The sequence below is a fragment of the Actinia tenebrosa genome, unplaced genomic scaffold (assembly GCF_029948245.1).
Source record: "Actinia tenebrosa isolate PJP-AT-01 unplaced genomic scaffold, QUT_ActTen_1.0 PGA_scaffold2__45_contigs__length_23673736, whole genome shotgun sequence".
Taxonomy (NCBI): domain Eukaryota; kingdom Metazoa; phylum Cnidaria; class Anthozoa; order Actiniaria; family Actiniidae; genus Actinia; species Actinia tenebrosa.
Window position 1 is genome coordinate 10,056,584 of NW_028292579.1, and position 18,369 is coordinate 10,074,952.

General features: G+C 37.7%; 4 protein-coding genes across 5 annotated transcripts; 2 read left to right on the forward strand and 2 right to left on the reverse strand.

Moving 5' to 3' along the window:
• The first annotated feature begins 1,041 nt into the window (after nucleotides 1-1,041).
• On the forward strand, nucleotides 1,042-6,198 carry LOC116289868 (uncharacterized). 2 transcript variants are annotated; one of them, XM_031696804.1, is made up of 6 exons: nucleotides 1,042-1,113; nucleotides 1,923-2,192; nucleotides 3,942-4,094; nucleotides 4,525-4,718; nucleotides 4,916-5,099; nucleotides 5,549-6,198. In XM_031696804.1, the coding sequence occupies exons 2-6, from the start codon at nucleotides 1,953-1,955 to the stop codon at nucleotides 5,819-5,821; spliced, it is 1,044 nt and encodes a 347-aa protein (XP_031552664.1). In that variant the 5' UTR covers nucleotides 1,042-1,113; nucleotides 1,923-1,952; the 3' UTR covers nucleotides 5,822-6,198. The 2 variants fall into 2 exon arrangements, with proteins under 2 accessions (XP_031552664.1, XP_031552665.1); XM_031696805.2 differs by having other exon boundaries at nucleotides 1,044-1,113; nucleotides 1,926-2,192.
• A 2,055-nt stretch (nucleotides 6,199-8,253) lies between these two features.
• LOC148909219 (uncharacterized) lies at nucleotides 8,254-10,233 on the forward strand. The gene is made up of 3 exons (XM_089034573.1): nucleotides 8,254-8,807; nucleotides 9,001-9,261; nucleotides 9,550-10,233. The coding sequence occupies exons 1-3, from the start codon at nucleotides 8,347-8,349 to the stop codon at nucleotides 9,722-9,724; spliced, it is 897 nt and encodes a 298-aa protein (XP_088890699.1). The 5' UTR covers nucleotides 8,254-8,346; the 3' UTR covers nucleotides 9,725-10,233.
• LOC148909220 (uncharacterized) lies at nucleotides 9,743-14,462 on the reverse strand. The gene is made up of 12 exons (XM_089034572.1): nucleotides 13,951-14,462; nucleotides 13,665-13,880; nucleotides 13,343-13,526; nucleotides 12,988-13,201; nucleotides 12,495-12,852; nucleotides 12,147-12,344; nucleotides 11,814-12,000; nucleotides 11,027-11,275; nucleotides 10,694-10,865; nucleotides 10,278-10,423; nucleotides 10,012-10,206; nucleotides 9,743-9,941 (listed from the first exon to the last, which is right to left on the reverse strand). Exons 1-12 carry the CDS (start codon nucleotides 14,311-14,313, stop codon nucleotides 9,814-9,816), a joined length of 2,610 nt encoding a protein of 869 aa, XP_088890698.1. The 5' UTR covers nucleotides 14,314-14,462; the 3' UTR covers nucleotides 9,743-9,813.
• A 104-nt stretch (nucleotides 14,463-14,566) lies between these two features.
• Nucleotides 14,567-18,024, reverse strand: LOC148909221 (thiol S-methyltransferase TMT1B-like). Its single transcript, XM_089034574.1, has 3 exons — nucleotides 17,448-18,024; nucleotides 15,807-15,840; nucleotides 14,567-15,495 (listed from the first exon to the last, which is right to left on the reverse strand). The coding sequence occupies exons 1-3, from the start codon at nucleotides 17,985-17,987 to the stop codon at nucleotides 15,242-15,244; spliced, it is 828 nt and encodes a 275-aa protein (XP_088890700.1). The 5' UTR covers nucleotides 17,988-18,024; the 3' UTR covers nucleotides 14,567-15,241.
• Nucleotides 18,025-18,369: the final 345 nt, after the last annotated feature.

Consider the following 18,369-nt stretch of genomic DNA (forward strand, 5'->3'; position numbering starts at 1 on the left):
CACACGCATACAAAGAACACTAACATGTCCATCTCGGGTCCAATTCATTTGTATGATCCACCTTTTTGTAAGTAGACGATAAACATTAGTACGATAAACATTAGTAATGAAAGTCAAGAAGATACCACGAGTAACACCTTCTTCTGTCTAGGATCTCCCATGCTTATCAATGTATGATCCACCCTTTAGTAAGTAGACGATAAACATTAGTACGCGATAAACATTAGTAATGAAGGTTAAGAAGATACCACGGGTAACACCTTCTTCTGTTTAGGATCTCCCATGCTTATCAATGTATGACCCACCCTTTAGTAAGTAGACAATAAACATTAGTAATGAAAGTCAAGAAGATACCACGAGTAACACCTTCTTCTGTCTAGGATCTCCCATGCTTATCAATGTATGATCCACCCTTTAGTAAGTAGACGATAAACATTAGTACGCGATAAACATTAGTAATGAAGGTTAAGAAGATACCACGGGTATCACCTTCTTCTGTTTAGGATCTCCCATGCTTATCAATGTATGATCCACCCTTTAGTAAGTAGACGATAAACATTAGTAATGAAGGTTAAGAAGATACCACGGGTAACACCTTCTTCTGTTTAGGATCTCCCATGCTTATCAATGTATGATCCACCCTTTAGTAAGTAGACAGTATCGCTCGTGTACAATATTCACTTGATCACGATTACAATAAACACGATCACGATCACAACAAACGGCGGAAAATCTTTAGATGTTTTATCTTTAGCTCACTCCGTGTGAACTGCTAGACTGTCGAAGTGCACACATAATCTTAAAGTAATATATACTGTATGAGTGGCCGTGTCGTATACCTTTGTGTTTCACTAAAATGTTAAAGATAAAAGTGAATCTGCCCAAGAAAATCAAAGTTAAAGTTTATGCAAATGAACATGATTCTGTATCAGAATTATAAACCTTTTCACGGTCATGATTTCATTGTGTTTTCCTCGTGAATTATTAATGAGTTTGTTAAAATCAATTAGCGAATTGTTTCAGTTATAAAGGAACGCACCCCTTATCTAGGTTCATTTCTTGCGAAACGTTAAGAGAGAAACAATTAAGTCTTCTCAAAAGAGTTACGTCGAGGTAAGGCTCGCCTCTGTACAACAAATCAGATAATATTTTTAATTTGATTTTTTTTTAAATTTTGTACAATCGTTTTCGAACTTTACGAATTTCTTATTGAATGCATCTGACAAGTGACCAGCAGGCTTCTAAGCCCTTAAAAGCTGTGAAAAACGCTTCAGAAATTCTTCCGGTTGGCTCTACACTATGGAAATATTTCTGCTAACCATGGTTGATAAAGATTTCATGATATGATTTTTTTCGATGGAAACGTGATAGCTATATTTGCATATGTGTATATTCCCGGCGTGTTCAATCGATAAATATCGATATTCATCGATAAGATTAGTTATTACGTCGGAAATTGATTAAAATCGATAAGCCCTTATTTTGCGAGTAATCGATAATTATCAATTTTTCAATCACGTTTATCGATTTTTCAATTGTATTTATATCGATTATTATTGATTGTTATATTGCGAAAACCTACACCACTGCCTCAGCTAATACATCAGCGTGTCTCAAAATTATAACGATATTATCAGTACAGCAGAGGCAGATCCAGGGGAGGGGTGCTAGGGTTGCGCAATCCTCCCTGGTTCGACTTTGTGCCCCTTCTTCGAAGATAACCAATACTATATTGGTTTTTCCTTTTGATTCTAAGGGGTACACCCCTCGCTGAGTTAACTTTGTGCGCAGCACCCAGGGGTGGATCTAGGATTTTTCTTGACTAGTTCAAACCTTTACAGTCAAATGACAACGTTGGTTAAATTTTGTGTTAGATGCTTAAATTTTGCATCTCATTAGATATTTTGCTTCTTTCTGTTCAGAAGAAACGTACACCCGAAGAACAAAGAACAATGATGTTCAAGAAGGTTTTGCTGTTGGTGTTGGTGTCCTCTGTCTTGCTGGTTTCCACTCGGGCATGGAAAGACATGAAGGACAGACTGAAGGGGAGAGTCATTCATTTTGAATCACGAGAAGAGCCTGGGAGATGGTTATGGCAGAATGATAATAGTGATACCCGAGGTGCAAAATACATGTTTGCTGATCGATTGCCAGAGAGAGATATATACTACAAACCACGCGTGCAATGGCAGGTAAATGATGCGTGTATCATTCGAATTCCGCCATGCATTAATTTTTTGAATAGTTTTTTGGAAAACAAAAATCCGTCTAGTAGTTGTAAATTTCTGAATTCCTACCGAAAAAAAATATAATTTAGATTATTAACGGTCATCACTTTTTCAAAAAATCAAAATTAAAAAATCAATTTGAAAAATCAATTTTCAATTTTTGATTTTTCGTGACATCAACTTCGTTCTAAAAAGGCTAATATTAATGCGTGTACCTATGGCCATTTGTGTTTTTGATAAAATTGAATTATCAATTTATTAAATTTGGCCCCAATTTTCGATATTTATATCAATTAAAATTAAACCTTGGATTCCATTTTTTCAATTTTAGAATTTTCGTTTAAATAGTTGAAGAAATTGACAGATACAGAGATCAAAATCCCACACCTTATGGCCATTTAAGGTTTTAGCAAATTAAATTGTTAATTTTGTAGTTTTTGAATTCAAAGTTTAATTTTAATTGATAAAAATATCGAAAATTGGGGCCAAATTTAATAAATCGATAATTCAATCATTTTAAAAAGACGAATGGCCATAAGGTACACGCATTAAATAAAATTCTTCAAGCTATTTGATTACTAAAAAAAATAAAATTAGAAGTTTGAATTATACTTCTTTCAATCCTGAACTTTGACCTTGTCAACCCCTACCCCGCCTAACAAATAATAAATAAATAAATAATGGGATTTAACAGTGGATTCCACAGAGTGGCTCTTCTTCCACTGGATTCCCGCGATTGGAATTTAGAAGTTGATTTTTATGGAGGGAGGAAAGCCGAGGGTGTGCCGAAAACCTGGACCTAGGCCATGGCCCTACCTATGGCCCTATCTATGGCCTACCTTTTCCCCCCTTAATTTCATCTAAATATTAATCTTTTTCACAGTTGAATTTGATTTTAAACAAAACTGATAAACAAACTGATAAACAAATAAATCCTGAACATCAACATACATGTACACGTACCGTTGACTGGCAGATAATTTTCGAGCATGTGTCAATGCAATTAAAAGTCTTGTGTAAGAGTGAATAATCAAACAAATCCACCAGCATGCAAACTTGTATGTAGACTCTTTACTAAAAAAGAGATCAATATCAAATCACTTTAACTGCAGTTTATCCCGAAAGAGAAATGAAAACAATGAAATATAAACATATGAACTCACCTCGTGCTCGAAAAGTCAAGAAAGACAAATCTGCTGACTCATCAAAACAACTGGCTCAAATGAATGCACAGGAAGCCCAATATTAGTTACAATAAAAGTTTGGGCTCCTGTCGTACTAACAAGATAGCTGTCGGGCTGCCATTGTCAGCTAAGATTCTTTCAAAGGATTTCTGGCAATAAATACTGCGAAAAAGATTGATATTTCGGAGAATTTATGAGAAATAAAGGTAGGCCATAGATAGGGCCATAGGTAGGGCCATGGCCTAGGTCCAGGTTTTCGGCACACCCGAAAGCCGATGAACCCGGAGAAAAACCCTAGAAGCTAGCACAGGAGAGTATCAACAAACAACTCTACTCACATACAATTTGCTACTTAGCATGTACCCCCGGAATATTATTTACTTTTTATGAGTTGCCTTACACACTCTAACAAATTTCTTGTAGATGGATAGTTTAACCTTATAACTGCGATAGATATATCAAGTAAATTCCAAATGAAAAGTAATATATTGCCACGTGACTGTAATTTTACTTATTGTTTTAATCTTAGGTGAAAGTCTGTGGTGGTAATTATCTGTGCCTGACACCACTTTCTCTCACTCAATATCCCCACTATCTGACTGCTGGACATCCACCAAGTTCTGACAAGTTTACTGCCAAGTTGGAAAGGGTCGATTCATCCCTTCTATTAGATGATAATAAGGTAAATAAATCTAACATTCTGACTTTGTTTCCTTTGTTTTAATCTCTGTATGAGCATTTGACAGGGCCGTAGACACCGGTACGGTTAGTCCGGTCTTAACCGGACCAACTTTCGGGGAACAAATATGAGAAGAAAAAAAAAATGCAAGAAAAAATTAATTTTAAAAAAGATACAAAAAATTGAAAAATAATGATTAGAAAAAATGTAACTATAGCTTTTAAACACACGTCACGTGATATTGATGTCATTGTGGCGGGAAATGTGTGTGAGCCGGGGTTTGTCGAAAACCGGACCAATCAGAAATTTGTGGCTACGGCCCATTTATTGTTAAAGTACCTGGCAAATTGGTAGGAATGGATAATTCATTAAACATAGAAAGCCATTATGATAATCACTGGCTACTATATGATAGATGTTTTGAATTTTTTAGAGATATCATTGGAGAATTTTCTGCGAGGATGACTCTTTGTTCAAATGTAAAGCGGTTCCAGAACTTTTCGAGGGTTACGTTTTGAGAAAAGAGCCGACCATGAGCAATGGACATAGTCATGTATCCTTGGCAAAGGAAGGACCCACCTCAGGACTATGGAAAATTCATGCTGCAATACCAACTGATGCCTACGTGTAAGAGCATTCAATTGTAATTATTGTATTGTACTACTGTGGATTTTCCTCCCCACCACAGCTCCATCGATAACCAACCAGCCAGCCAGCCAGCCAACCAACATTCATTCATCCATTCATTCTTTTTAATGTTATTATTATTATCCTCTAATAATTCTTTTGTTAGTGTTCACAATCTTTCAATTATTTTCCTTCAGCCAAATCTTCCAAACTACAAATAAAGGAAGTACTGAACAAGCTGCAGAGTACAAGACAACTGTTGGAATATCAAAGTCAGAATCGTCTTCTCACACAATCACTCACTCCGTATCGTTTGAGATATCGTCCTCTTTTAAAGCTGTTGATTTTTCTGCTTCTACTTCACTCGAAAACTCTTGGGAGGTAAGTATAAATGCCTGTAGCCATGAAAATGTGGGGTTACCCCAGAGTCTACTACTGGAGCTTACTGCAAGCTGCTCGATAACGAGTAGTTTACCGGTTAAGGGTTAAGGGTTTGGGGGAAAAGGTAATCAAATTGGAGGAGTTTCTGGGCCAAATTCAAAAAATAAAGCTTTTTCTTATATAATTTCTCAAAAATTTCGACATTTCTAATCTAAAAAGGATAGGTCTAGCCGCTCACCACATTGTAGTATACTTTTAGTGGGATGCAAAAACTTTGACCCTTTTGTACATACATACAAGTACAGTATCAAAAGTATATCAGAAATTATGTGATATCATTCCTAATATTTTTTTTCCAGTTGTCTATTACGAGGGCTCTCTGAAATAGAATAAGTCTCCCTGCTCACCACATTGTAATATATTTTATAGCTTTTCTTCTTCTTTTGTAGAACACGAAATCTTCGACTTTTGAAACAGCTAAGGAGGTTACCCATTCCTTAAAAATCCCCCCCAAAACAAAGATCACTTTGTACCAGCTGATTGGGAACTACGCTGGGAAATTTAATATAGGAGCTGATAACTATGCCATCGAAGAAGAAAAATTAGAAGGTGCAAAGCGTAAGCGATACTACAAGATGCGCTTCGACGGGGAGCCATTACAAGGCGCCATGCGTAAGCAATACTTCAAGAAGCGCTTTAAAGAATATTTCCAAAGAAAATAAGACGTCGGCGTTGCGTCATCTGATCTTGATTTTTTCAGCACTGGTAATCTTGCACATTATCCTTGTAATTTTTGAAAGCGTAGGCCATTTTTTTGTGTAACTGTGAAAAAGTACAGCATAGTGCTGTGGTGTCAAGACTGTGATGGTACTGTGTATCAGCATTCTGATTGGACGAGCAGTCATCTGGTTGGTGTGTAAAATGTTCTCATTTCCATGACAGTACATGCAGTGATTTTTTCACAGTCATACGAAATCTGTTTTAGTGTAGTAGTAAATTATAAAGGGCTATAGAGTGATTTTACTTGGCCCGTGAAACGATCGAAGTTGTAGTAGTCACTGACAGTCCAAGTAAAACGAAAGAAAACAATGCCTTGGAATTTGTGTCTACTTCTATTACGCGTTGACTATAGTCCCTTTCACAGTTCCCTGCGCCATCTTGAAAGGTAGCCGAGCCTTTGCATCGAAGCGAGACGAACGGTGAGCTTGCAATGATAGACACCTCTTTTTAACACCTTGGATAATTATTCACAGGTCCCATCATTGCAAGCTCATCGTTCGTCTCGCTTCGATTCAAAGGCACTGCTACCTTTCAAGATGGCGCAGGGATCTTGACAACGTTGACTATTCTTTCATGGGCAAAGTAAAATCACTCTAAACTGACATAAATATTATGCAGACTAGCTAGTCATATTTGGCAACCGAAAAACGTCTGGATAAATCTATAATTGTTTGATTATGACCTCTTCTTTACAAATTTTGATATTGCTTTTTGTAGTGGCTTTGGAGGATTTTTGTCGTGTAAGCTAATATTTTCTGACGAATAGAGTCTTTCAACAATCCTAGACCTTTCTTCTGAGTAATAAGGACATGATAACAAGAAATGTATGATAAATTTTCAAATGCCAGCCCCCCCCCCCCCCCCCCACTTTTCAATATGCTCCGCGGTCCCTGAGCTATTAATATGTCTGAACAAACACAACACTGAATTTGATTGACTTTATAAAAGTGGTTCTGGTTAGCTTATATATCCGCACTGTAATGATGAATAATAAAAATATCACAGTAACAACTAATGATGAAAAATCTGGTTTTGTTTTAAGTGTACGAGAAAGTAACATAGTAGCACACTGAATTCCAATTGGAAGTCACAAGTTGATTTTTGCGGACGGAGGAAAATCGGAGAAAAACCCTCAAAGCACAGGCAGTAGAGAACCAACGAACAACCAACCGAGTCCGGACATAAAACCCGGATCGCTATGTCACGGTATAACTTGTTTTTACGGGTATGTGCTGCTGCAAAAGGTATACCTACCTTAAGAGAAGAAGTGGAGAGGAGGGGTTACTGTTATAACTCATGTCACGGTGTGTACGTAGGGGTATGTGCTGCTGGATAGGGTATGATACCTATCCTGAGGGAAGGGAGTGGAGGGGTGCTTCTGGATGGGGTATGAGTGAATTTTATTAAAATCCAAGGTAAGAATATTGGGCTAAAAGCATGTGCTGACTGCAGAAATTGTCTCGGGGTTCGGTGGCACGGAATTGGTGCCGAGCACGGGATCCGGCATAGCGTGGCAAGCTTAGCATATAAAACAAATCATGGACATAAGACTAATGAGAAATTCATTAATCATAGCTTTATTTGTATTTTATTATTCCCGTGGATGTTGGACCGGACTGACGTTTTTATCATATTGGGATCCCTGTGGTGGAAACGACTGCGGCCTCATTTGTCCGGACAGTTCGACACTCATGTCGCTAGGTCGCGGGGCAAAACGTTTTTGACTCGGACTTTTCAATATTTTCCGTTTAAGGAACGGGCTAAAAAACAGGTTCGTACTCAAAGCCATTCAAAAACCTCATTAATTAATGGGGATCAAAATCAAAGAATCCAAGAAATTCATGCAACCTGGAATCCCATACAATCCGGATTGGAGGTAAGAAATTTGTACAAAATATTAGAATCGATGCCCATTTGGTTAGGAAACCTGAGGATCCTAAGGTTTACGAAATCGAATTAAAATATTTGAATTTCGGAACTAAAATGTGTAGAATCTGGCATTTTTTAAATCGGGATTTTTCCGGAACTAGGGAGATTCTGTTGAACTGGGAATTAAGTGATGGAATGTGGAGGTCATGAAATTCGGATTCTGAAATTCACTAAATTTGGACCGGTCTTGAGACCTGGAATTCAAACTGTGGATTGAGGGATCAAACAGACTTCCCCCGAACGAACTCCTACTGACTACACCAGACTGTGGTATGGTCATGGTTCTATATCTTAAGAGACTGGTCATGAAGTAAAGACTCCTACTGACTACACCAGACTGTGGTATGGTCATGGTTCTATATCTTAAGAGACTGGTCATAAGGTAAAAACTCCTACTGACTACACCAGACTGTGGTATGGTCATGGTTCTATATCTTAAAGTGCACCTACACCCTATTTTTTTAATATTCTTAACTGTTTGTACGGAACTTTTTAAAATGTTTTGTGGTATTTCGGTCACATTTGAAAAAAAAATTGAATGCGAAAAATTGTTTTAAAAATACGAAATGCGTGGTCCATTACCGCAGAATCAAAGCGGGAGTCTGGGTCCGAGTGTGACGTCACCCCAGGCCATGACTTGTTGCTTGGTGCACGAAAGTTAGTAAACAGATCGAGTACTTTTGAAACACAAGAGATTTTTGAAGACAAATTCGTGAAGATGGACTCTGATAACTCTGATCTAGAGACATCTTTTGACTTACAAGATGAATACGATGTTGAGGACGAATGTTTTGACTGTTCTGAGCAGTCCGATTCAGGAGAATATTTGTCAGTCGAAGGAAATGATGATACCTCTGAGTGGTACGAAGGGCATCATTCAGGAGAACCTCTGGCAGACGAAGAATGGACGAGACAGTATGAAAATACTGAACGAGAAAATGCCAAGATTGAGGAAATGCTTCACAAACGATTGACTGCCGTTAGCGTAGTAAGCGAATGGTGAGTTTTCTGTGCTATTGAAACATAAAAGCGCCCCGTGAATTTATAATGCGAGAGCGGTTTCGCCAAACCGTAAACAATGTTTTTGAATGAGCTCGAGGATGACACTAACCAAGATGGCGACTTTTGTAAGCTTTACAGTTTCTTGTTACGTGTACATTGAACATTCGTGTTTTTACTGTTTGTTTTGAAGGTGCAAGTGTGGCAATTGCTCTACTGAGATGCTAGTAAATATAAGCGAATGCTATTGCTGCAAAGAACTCGACGGATGCGACGAAGCTCTCCATTCTCAAGAAGTCCTTCAAGACCTTGATGAAAATGCCGAGCTGAACTGCATAACCGAACATCCTGGCTTCTCAGCAGTATGTCTCCAAAAATGGAGTCTTAAGCTAGCAGCTGATAAGTACAAAACCAGAGATCGGAAAAGATATCAACAATCAGGATCAGAGGAAAGGTAAGCTGAATTTGTGGCTTCTTTATGTACACATTATACTTTAACCAAAGAAATTATGAAAAAACCTTATCAATAAAAAGTTAAATATGCCAAAAATATTTTTATAAAGCAGTTTGTCCTTCTCGACATTAATTCCAAGGATTGCATGGGATATGATAATTTTTGCAGTGAACCAACCCCCAAACTCATGAAATTACCTTAATAAATCAAACTATTTTATATTCATTAGTTATTGATCATAATTTTGTTGTAATCACACACTAAACTGATTCATTATTGACATTCCAGCTTCCTTCGTAGCATTGCATATAGGGAGTTCACAAGACTAGTGCATGGGTATTTGGGATACAAGAGACGAATTCCACTACCAGCCTGTGCTTACACACGCATCAGAGAATGTTTCAGAATTTCTGAAGATGAACTACACAGTGGGTTTGAAATGGATCTTGAGCCTTTAGTTTGACTGCACAATGACAAGATATAAAAATAAAAAGTATTTAATACAAATTTTGTAGATGAAACAATTTAGTGTTTTAATAGTCGATGTTTTTTTTAATTTCTTTGGTTTTTTGGACAGTCAATGACATTCTTGTGTCCTTTCATAGGATTTTTGCATAGGCTGCAATGTGGGGCTCTCTTGGCATGTTCTCTACTTGTTAGTTGGTTTTGTTCAGGGACATCTAAAGAAAAAATATTAAAAATGTATAAGTAATATAAAATTTATAAATTTAGCTAAGATGTAAAAAGTACCTGCACAAGTAGGAGGAACATCCTCAACCACAATGCTTTTCCTGTGCAAGTGCTTTTGAAGAGCCTCCTCTCTTGGCTGCTTCTCCAGCATTGAATTCATTGGTGCTGGGGTCATCTGTCTTAATTCATCTTGTGCAGCAGTCAAGTCTTCTTTTGATGAATTCATGAACGTCTGGAAAATTTCTTCCACGTAACCTATAATAAAAATTGAGTTTAAAATTATGAGTGACAAAAATGTAACCCTTGAAGCACAACACATAGCCTACCATAGTCTGGTTTTACTCTGACATCCCTTATCGTGGCTTCTCCATTTTTGAACTTGGGATAAACCACCTTTTGTCTGTTGTTGCCTCCCGTTGTTTCTACCTCTCTCCGAAGATTAAGGTTGAAATGCATAGCAGCAAGAATGTGTCTGAAAAGAAAATATCCAAATTTTAAACATATGCAGTTGGATTTGACAGGGTTTTACCTTTGGGGTTCATTGGACTCCCAAGTTATCTAAAATTGAATCCTATGGCATATATGTTTTTCAAACTCTCTTTATTTCAAAGATATTTTTGTGTCTCTAGAAAGCAATCTATTTTTGTTTGGGCGTCCTATTCATATTTTTTTTACATATATAACCCAAATTTGGTGATCTTATTTATCAATCAGGTTTCTCGCTAAAATTCTAAATACAAACCGGCAATACATTCCAACATATGAATATGCAATCATTTTGGGAGCAAACTGATTGATGAGGGAATGGAATCCTTCCAAGCAACTGGTCTGCGCCCAAGGGGAAGCTTGCTGGATACCCTTTTTCAGAGAATCTTTTGTCAAGGCTTTACAAATTTTTTCATACACCTCTGACCCTAAAGAAAAAAAGGTAGCTTAGAAAGTGTTTTAAATTTTGAGATTAATAATCTTACACTCCTGCTTACTTCTTGGGTGAGAACTTTACACAAGATGACAATAGTTTAGTTTGGACTTTATGAAACTTAAAGCCAAATAGAATACATTATGCAAAATGTACCTTTAGATAACCAACGTCTGGGTTGAAGTATCCCATGATTGCACTTGTTAAAAATTGGATCATCTAGGCTATTGTGAACATTCACTATGTGACTGAGAAAAGATTTAAACTTTGCCCAGATCACAGTACCAGAACCATTTGAAGTAGATGTGGCACTCCAGTACAGATGCCTCTCACAGGGCTTTATCCACTCCTTTACTTCTTCATAATGCTTTTCTTTAGAAATTTTTGTGAGGACTTTCCTGATTTCTGAAATGCATAAAATTAATCTACATGTAGTGGTAGTGCACATGTATTCAAATCTAATAAGCCTAAAGCGAGATGATATTTTACCCCCGACTCTATGCCATAATAGTTTTTAAAATTCTTTCACATCAAAACTTTTGATTCCTTAGAGAATACAGGAACAATAGTCATAGTGAACATAAACAAAGTGAAAAGGACTATAGTCTAGTAACGGGTGGTAAAAAATCATCTTGCTTCAGGATTATATATAAACTTTTCATGCGTCGGGGCAAGTATGCTCTATATCTACTCATTGCAATAACGGTTTCATAATAATAAATCACTGACAGGTTTAATATTACAGTGCGGCTAATGAAACCGTGGCCAATTGTATAAAATTGACCGGTAAGAATTTCGAACTTAATGCTACCATATGATTGGCTAATAATTCTAGTTTATCAAGTTACCCTGGATATAGTAATCACACTAACTATTCTGCATATACTGTATATTGGTCATTTGCATACAAATCAAAGCAATAATGAAGTCACTCATAACTCACTTTTCTTAAGGTGCCATAAATCAAAGTAGTGGACAATGTTTGTCAACACCTTCTTCATGTGACAAGCAATACCAGTGTGTCGGTCAGATATAAATGTTAAGATCACAATCCCATATCCTATTAGGTAATCCATGCATTGTTTGAAGCCTTCAAACTCCATTGCAGGACTATTTCCCACTTGGTTCCTCTGCGGGCAATGAAATAAAAAATATTTGTTTGCTGAAACAAAATTTGTGGTTCATGAAAAATAAAGATGGCAGTAATTGATATTAACTGCTATTTTTATTATAGATGGTTCAAAAGAGAGTCCTACTGATAAAGTTCATGTCTCACCTGAATTAATGCAAAATGTATAATCATGGGGACAGTGCAACAAAACATGGTATATGCACCATATTTTGCACTGTGCCCCATGCTGTCATGCCGTCCATCACCTGCTAGTACAACACCACTGCCCATGGACTTTATGTTGTCAAGCATCTTCTTCTGGTAGCTTTTCCAGTACATATGTATTGCAGGGAACAGCTTGGTCTGCAAATAAAATACAAAATCCATATAATGCTATTTCTTCTCCATCTTCGATCAGAAGATGCATTTGTTTGTTTATCTTAACTGATTGTACCATTATCATTATAAACTACCTATGACAAACATAGTACAATATATAATACCAACACTCACTCTTTGATGTTTAAAGAACGTAGTCATCGACACACAACCAAGACCCATGTGTGCAAAGATTTTTGATATTTTGGAGATTGATCCCCCAGCCAAAAGGATTGCCATGCAAAGGAGAAAGTTCCCTGCTGGTACACCCCAACCTGGTATCACTGGTTGACTGTGCCAGACATTTTCCCTCTTTAGACACTTTGGGTTGCTGCAGGCAGTTTTTATTACAACTTCTGTCCCAACTTGGCTCACTTCTACCAGGGGGTTATCACTTTTGCAACAGTGACAAAACTTGAACAGCAATAACAGCTGGGACAGAAAAACAATGAACTTTGGCTCTGATCGCAGATTGGTGTCATTCAATTGAACCCTGAAATAAGTATATGTGATATGTGTTAAAAATATTAAATGGGTATATTAGCAGTATCATGAAGTGCAGCTACATTATGTTGTACATGGCATTAGTAAACATGAACATTATAAAGTAGAGAGGGGAAAAACACACCTGTGAGCTGAATTTTCTATATCATCCTCAGATTCATTTGCTGACTCCTCTGACTGTGTTTCATAGCTGTCATCTGGTTCTTCTTCTGTTACTTCCTCCTCGCTTTGGTCATCACTGTCGTAATCCCACTCTGAATCAGTTACACTTTCTTCTTGAGGAACTGAGTCACCCACTGTCTGAGTTGCCTTGTTTTTCGTTTTGTTATTCTTAAGGCCTGATAATAATAATATTTATAAAGATTTCAAGTATTAGGTTCACAAATACATATTAGTATAATATATCCTTCTAGGAACCCTAAGAATGTTTGTCACTTATAAAATCACACATACTTATAAGGACTAGCTACATTACTTACGTCTTGTAAGCCTTCTGCATTCAAGCTTCCTTTTCCTCAGGTGTGATTTCAGGGATATTACTTGGTTTCTCAGCAGTCTCCTTTCTTTTTGCCATTTGGCTTCACCAGTCGTAGGGTCTCTAGTACTCGATGTCTCCTCCGTTTCCATGAAATCGACATTTTCGTCCTCCCTGTTCTCGGCACTCTGGTGAAAGAAAATCGATAGTCGATTGAGCTACACTGTATTATGTAAACAATCATCCTTACTCTACCATAAACAATGACTCGTGTTCAAAACATATGAGTAATAAAGCCCATAAGACTAAGTTGTAATAATAATCACCGTAATATCTTCAGTATTAGAGACAGGAGCAACTTCTAAAACCTCTTCTCTTTGTGCCACAGGCAAGAGCATAGGCTCAGGCTCGCTGACTGGTTCAGTTGTACCAGGGTCTTCGACAGTGGCGTCATCATGATGATCTTGATGTGCAGTACTACTGGGGACGCTTTTAGAAGCAGCAGTCGACACGGTGGCATTTTTTAATGATTCTCTTAAAGTCTATCACGAAAAATACACTTTATTAGTTTCATAAGAAGGTTGCAGTAAATGTTTTAGCTGAGTTTTTTACCTTTCTTCGATTGCGATATGTTTGCTGTTTCTTTGGCGAGTCTAGTTGACCAGCATGTAGCGTGGGGTAAACATTCACTCCAAAACTGTCTCGTTTCAGTCGAGGGATGGCCGGTTTTCCCAAGGTAGCAAGAGTTGTAAATCTTCGCTCAAATGATTCTACTCTAAAATGCACAGAACATATGCACGAGTTCCTTGTAGGCTCCCACTTTGCACGCTTCACCTTTACAAACTTTATCCATCTAGTCCTTCGCTTCTTGGCCTCGGGTCTTTCATCATTAAAATACGGAATACTATGAAGGGCAATCCCTTCAGGAATATTTGGAACGTTGCTACATCCCCAAACTACACATTTGTTGGGCATTTTAGCGTTTGGAAATAAAACGTATTTAAGAAATTTGATAAAAGCAAGCGAATAGTCTAGAAAAATCTGTATAGAATCTGTGGTAATCTTTGGTTGTGTTGGCCTGTGGTGACGTCACACACCGCTCGCCCCAATCTCCTCTGTAATTACGGCCATGGTTCACTTACTTCGGCTAAAATGGTCAATTTTTCAATCTTTGACAGAGCACCAAAAATTCCCGTTTTGATGGATCTAAAAAATTTTTCCACAAATCTGCTTTTTGTGCCTTAAAGTTTTACTCCAGATCAGAAAAAAATAGGGTGTAGGTGCACTTTAAGAGACTGGTCATGAAGTAAAGAGTCCTACTGACTACACCAGACTGTGGTATGGTCATGGTTCTATATCTTAAGAGACTGGTCATAAAGTAAAGACTCCTACTGACTACACTAGACTGTGGTATGGTCATGGTTCTATATCTTAAGAGACTGCCAGGTCATGAAGTAAAGAAGGGAATGGGGTAAGGAGGGTAAAACAAGAGTGAAGGAGTTCCTTTTTTGCTTGCCTAGTGTATAAAATGAGATTGAAAAAAATGATGCCCCCCAAAGTTTCGAATTCCATGCAGGAAGTGAAAAACGACCCTCCCCTAATGTACAGTTTCATAGAAAGCCCACCTATTTTAAGGAGTTCAAAAATGCGTGACCCACCCCCTGTTTTTACCGTCCACCCTTTACTTTATGACCAGTCCCTAAGAAACGTTTTATTCCTCATTTTCCATACATTTGTTCACTGGTCAAACCAAAGCGATCAAGCGAGGCGCCAAGATACTTTCAAAGGATTATTCAAATTTGAACCTTGCAACCTCGACTGAATTAATGCTTTGTGTTTGACCAGTGAACCGATGTATGGAAAATGGTGAATAGTCAGTCTGTTTTGGGGAAAAAAAGTTAAACTATTTTTTCGCATGTCCTGTCATGAAACAGTTGGGCAAATAGAAAACCATCCGTGTTAACTGGTTCACGACAGGATTCGTATGCTTTAGAGGGGGCAAATGGGAGTAGTTGAGGGTTACTTCGTCAAACCCTGTTTCCTGGATGTACTTCCCAGTCTCCCGATCCAAGTGACACCCATCAAATAGGCGAGGCCATATGCCTGTTTGTGACGAGAAGAACTTCTGCAGCTTTCTCCTCAACGTACCTGGCTCATCTAGAGGGAAAGTAGTTTTGAACAGAGGTTTTGCACTATCACGTAATGGCAGCCATGACTGGAACAATGATTGAGTCTGATCTAATCTGATTTACGTGAGAAATATTTCAGTTTCCAAGGGGGAAAGGACTGTGTTGTTGTTCCTTCTACAATGGCTGCCATCACGTGATGGTGCAAAGCTTAAGGTTTTATTATTAATATTATCAATGATGACGATGATGGTGGTGATGCTGATGCTGATGATGCTGATAATGGTGACCCAAGTCCATAACTAGACTGACGGTGATGATGATGACACATTGATGACTTACCTAATACATGCTCGAAGAAATAAAAGCAGCCGTCCTAAAAACAGACAAAAATACATGAGTTTTTTTCAATTACCTTTGTGTGAAAGTTTTCTTTTTGATTTTCTCTCCATCTCTAGATCTTTTAAAAAACCGACACAGGAATGTTCCTTTACTTTTTAAGAGTCCCCCGTTGTTTCTTGCATATGCATTTCTACATTTTTTCATTATCTCGGGTCTCTCTCTCCGTCCTTCTTGAATTTTTTGTTGCCCTTTTTCTTTCTTTTTCTTTATCACGAGCAAACAATAACAGAATGTTAGACTGATAAATTGAACGAAAACCCTTTCTTTTTACCAATTCTTCTTAAGTGCCACGCACTCAAGGGCGTATCCAGGATTTGTAATTGGGGGGGGGGGGGGGGTCCTTACATACCAAATTGTCAATATGACGTCATATGACGTCAATATGACATCATAGCAATCTATTGTTTTGACGAAAAAGAATCATGGTCGATAGAGGGGAACAGAACAGACTCCGAGAAGCGCGAAAACTGATTTTCTTAACTGCTTAAGTTAAGTCTAAACAAATCTTCTCACGGCCGGTTAGATTTTCTTGGCTTTGAAAAGGGGGGTCACGGCACCCCCCCCCCCCGGATACGCCCCTGGCACTACAAACAAAATTGGTCTTATCATCACGGTCATTTTCATGAATTACACGACTCTCCCAATTGCTGACAATAATTCGTGACATTAGATTCCGTCAATTAAATTTCCAGCGGTCTGAGGCTTATAGTATATATGGCAACTGAACTATGCATTACTGAAGAAGATAACAGAGGTTCCTGAAAGGGTAAAATCAGAGTTGGGATTCGCGTTTTTTGGGTTGGGGAAATGGCATCTTATGCACTGGGAATTATGAGATTCACAAACAAAACGAAACAAAAACAAAACAAAACGAAGAAATATATAAACAAAAAACAAAACGAAACAAAACAAAACGAAACAAAAAAAACAACAAAAAAAAACCAAAATATTAAGAAAAAAAACCAAACAAACAAACAAAAAAAAAACAAAAAATAAATACACACACACACACACACACACACACACACACCACACACACACACACACACACACACACACACACACACACACACACACACACACACACACCCAACACCAAACGCAGACCAAAAAAAAAAAAAAAAAGAAAAAAAGAAAAACCCTCAATAAATGGGAATGGGATTAAGACTTGAGCAAAACATAGGCTGGGAAATGGGATTGGGTTCCTCGATCCCTCCAGGACCCTCAAAACAGGTTAAAAATAATGTTATAGATGCGCAACATGATTTTTCCCCTGTGTTTACACAACCGATGTTGACGATACATGACGAAGGGCAGAAAATAAGCCTGATTTCCACTACGGCGCAAGTATAAGCATAAGCACAAGCATGAGACTCCATACAAACATAAAAAATAAATTAATTCTTATATAGCGCATGAACCATAGGCGCTTTACAATATAAACTAGATGTTGCTACTTTACAATGATCATATATATGAATAGTACAGATGAAATATAACTGAGAAATCCAAGCACAAGCAGAAGAATCAAACTATTTTCACCCTTTCCTTGTGCTTGTTTTTTCTTATTAAAGTACTTACTGGTTTTAACACCCTCTTTATTTCCTTCAGCATTTGCCTTAACACTTCTTCTTCTAAGGAACACATCACGTCTATCAAAAACACAGCAGAAAAGGTGTTATCTTGTATGTTACTCATGTCTGCAGCACTTTGCACCAGGTAGTCTTTCAGCTTGACCTGAGGCGCCTTTGCGAGACTCTCGCGAAAATGTTTTTCCATGAACAGGTTGTAGTCCATCGCAACCAAAGAACTTTCTTCAGGAAGGCGTAAATAAGGAAGAGATCGGCCAGCTCCTGATCCAATCTCCAATACGTCTCCTCCAATTTCAATGGCTTTATTTTCAATCTGCTTCAGCATGGACTTCAATATCTCCAAAAAAGCAGCAAAAGACTTGGTTTTCTCCGTTTCTATCTTTATTACAAGAGCAAACCACCTCTTGTACAGTCGGCACTCACAGATAACATTAAAAATCTTCGAGATTAACCCTGTTTTGTACACCACCAGCGTAGACAGAAGTATTGCGAGCGAAAAGATTATTCCAGTCAAAGAAATACCTTCCATGATGGACGTCTTTGCTCAAAAGGGTGAAACAATAGGTTGTTTGTCTGGCTAGATGGCGTGATTATGAATAAAGTAATTAATTCATTTTCTTATCAACTCCTTTAGTCTGATTGATTGATCAATACATTTTTAAGTCATTCAAATCCATTTATTTTTACAATTGTATTAGATATTTAAGATCTCTGCATTATCTATTTTTACTTTCTCCTAAATTTGATGTAATATTTCAAAGCCTCCAATATCGGACTGGACGGGATTTCAAGTCAAAGCAATTAGTTCCAGTCCGAGGCGCAGACGAGGACTGGAACTAATTGCTTTGACTTGAAATCCCGTCCAGTCCGATACTGGAGGTTTTGAAATGACTTCTCATCTCATTAATTAT

What these genes read in the sequence shown, in the direction of transcription:
- LOC116289868 (XM_031696804.1), top strand. Translation starts at nt 1,953, where the DNA reads ATGATGTTCAAGAAGGTTTTGCTGTTGGTGTTGGTGTCCTCTGTCTTG. An exon ending in TTCTATTAGATGATAATAAG is followed by an intron (nt 4,095 to 4,524) that starts GTAAATAAATCT and finishes TGAATTTTTTAG; the next exon opens with AGATATCATTGGAGAATTTT. An exon ending in CACTCGAAAACTCTTGGGAG is followed by an intron (nt 5,100 to 5,548) that starts GTAAGTATAAAT and finishes CTTCTTTTGTAG; the next exon opens with AACACGAAATCTTCGACTTT.
- LOC148909219 (XM_089034573.1), top strand. Translation starts at nt 8,347, where the DNA reads ATGCGAAAAATTGTTTTAAAAATACGAAATGCGTGGTCCATTACCGCA. An exon ending in GTTAGCGTAGTAAGCGAATG is followed by an intron (nt 8,808 to 9,000) that starts GTGAGTTTTCTG and finishes TTTGTTTTGAAG; the next exon opens with GTGCAAGTGTGGCAATTGCT. An exon ending in CAATCAGGATCAGAGGAAAG is followed by an intron (nt 9,262 to 9,549) that starts GTAAGCTGAATT and finishes TTGACATTCCAG; the next exon opens with CTTCCTTCGTAGCATTGCAT.
- LOC148909220 (XM_089034572.1), bottom strand. Translation starts at nt 14,313, where the DNA reads ATGCCCAACAAATGTGTAGTTTGGGGATGTAGCAACGTTCCAAATATT. An exon ending in ATAGAAAATTCAGCTCACAG is followed by an intron (nt 12,853 to 12,987) that starts GTGTGTTTTTCC and finishes TACTTATTTCAG; the next exon opens with GGTTCAATTGAATGACACCA. An exon ending in CAGAGTAAAACCAGACTATG is followed by an intron (nt 10,207 to 10,277) that starts GTAGGCTATGTG and finishes TTTTTATTATAG; the next exon opens with GTTACGTGGAAGAAATTTTC.
- LOC148909221 (XM_089034574.1), bottom strand. Translation starts at nt 17,987, where the DNA reads ATGGAAGGTATTTCTTTGACTGGAATAATCTTTTCGCTCGCAATACTT. An exon ending in TAAAGAGGGTGTTAAAACCA is followed by an intron (nt 15,841 to 17,447) that starts GTAAGTACTTTA and finishes GTCTGTTTTTAG; the next exon opens with GACGGCTGCTTTTATTTCTT. An exon ending in TTTCTTCGAGCATGTATTAG is followed by an intron (nt 15,496 to 15,806) that starts GTAAGTCATCAA and finishes CTTTCCCTCTAG; the next exon opens with ATGAGCCAGGTACGTTGAGG.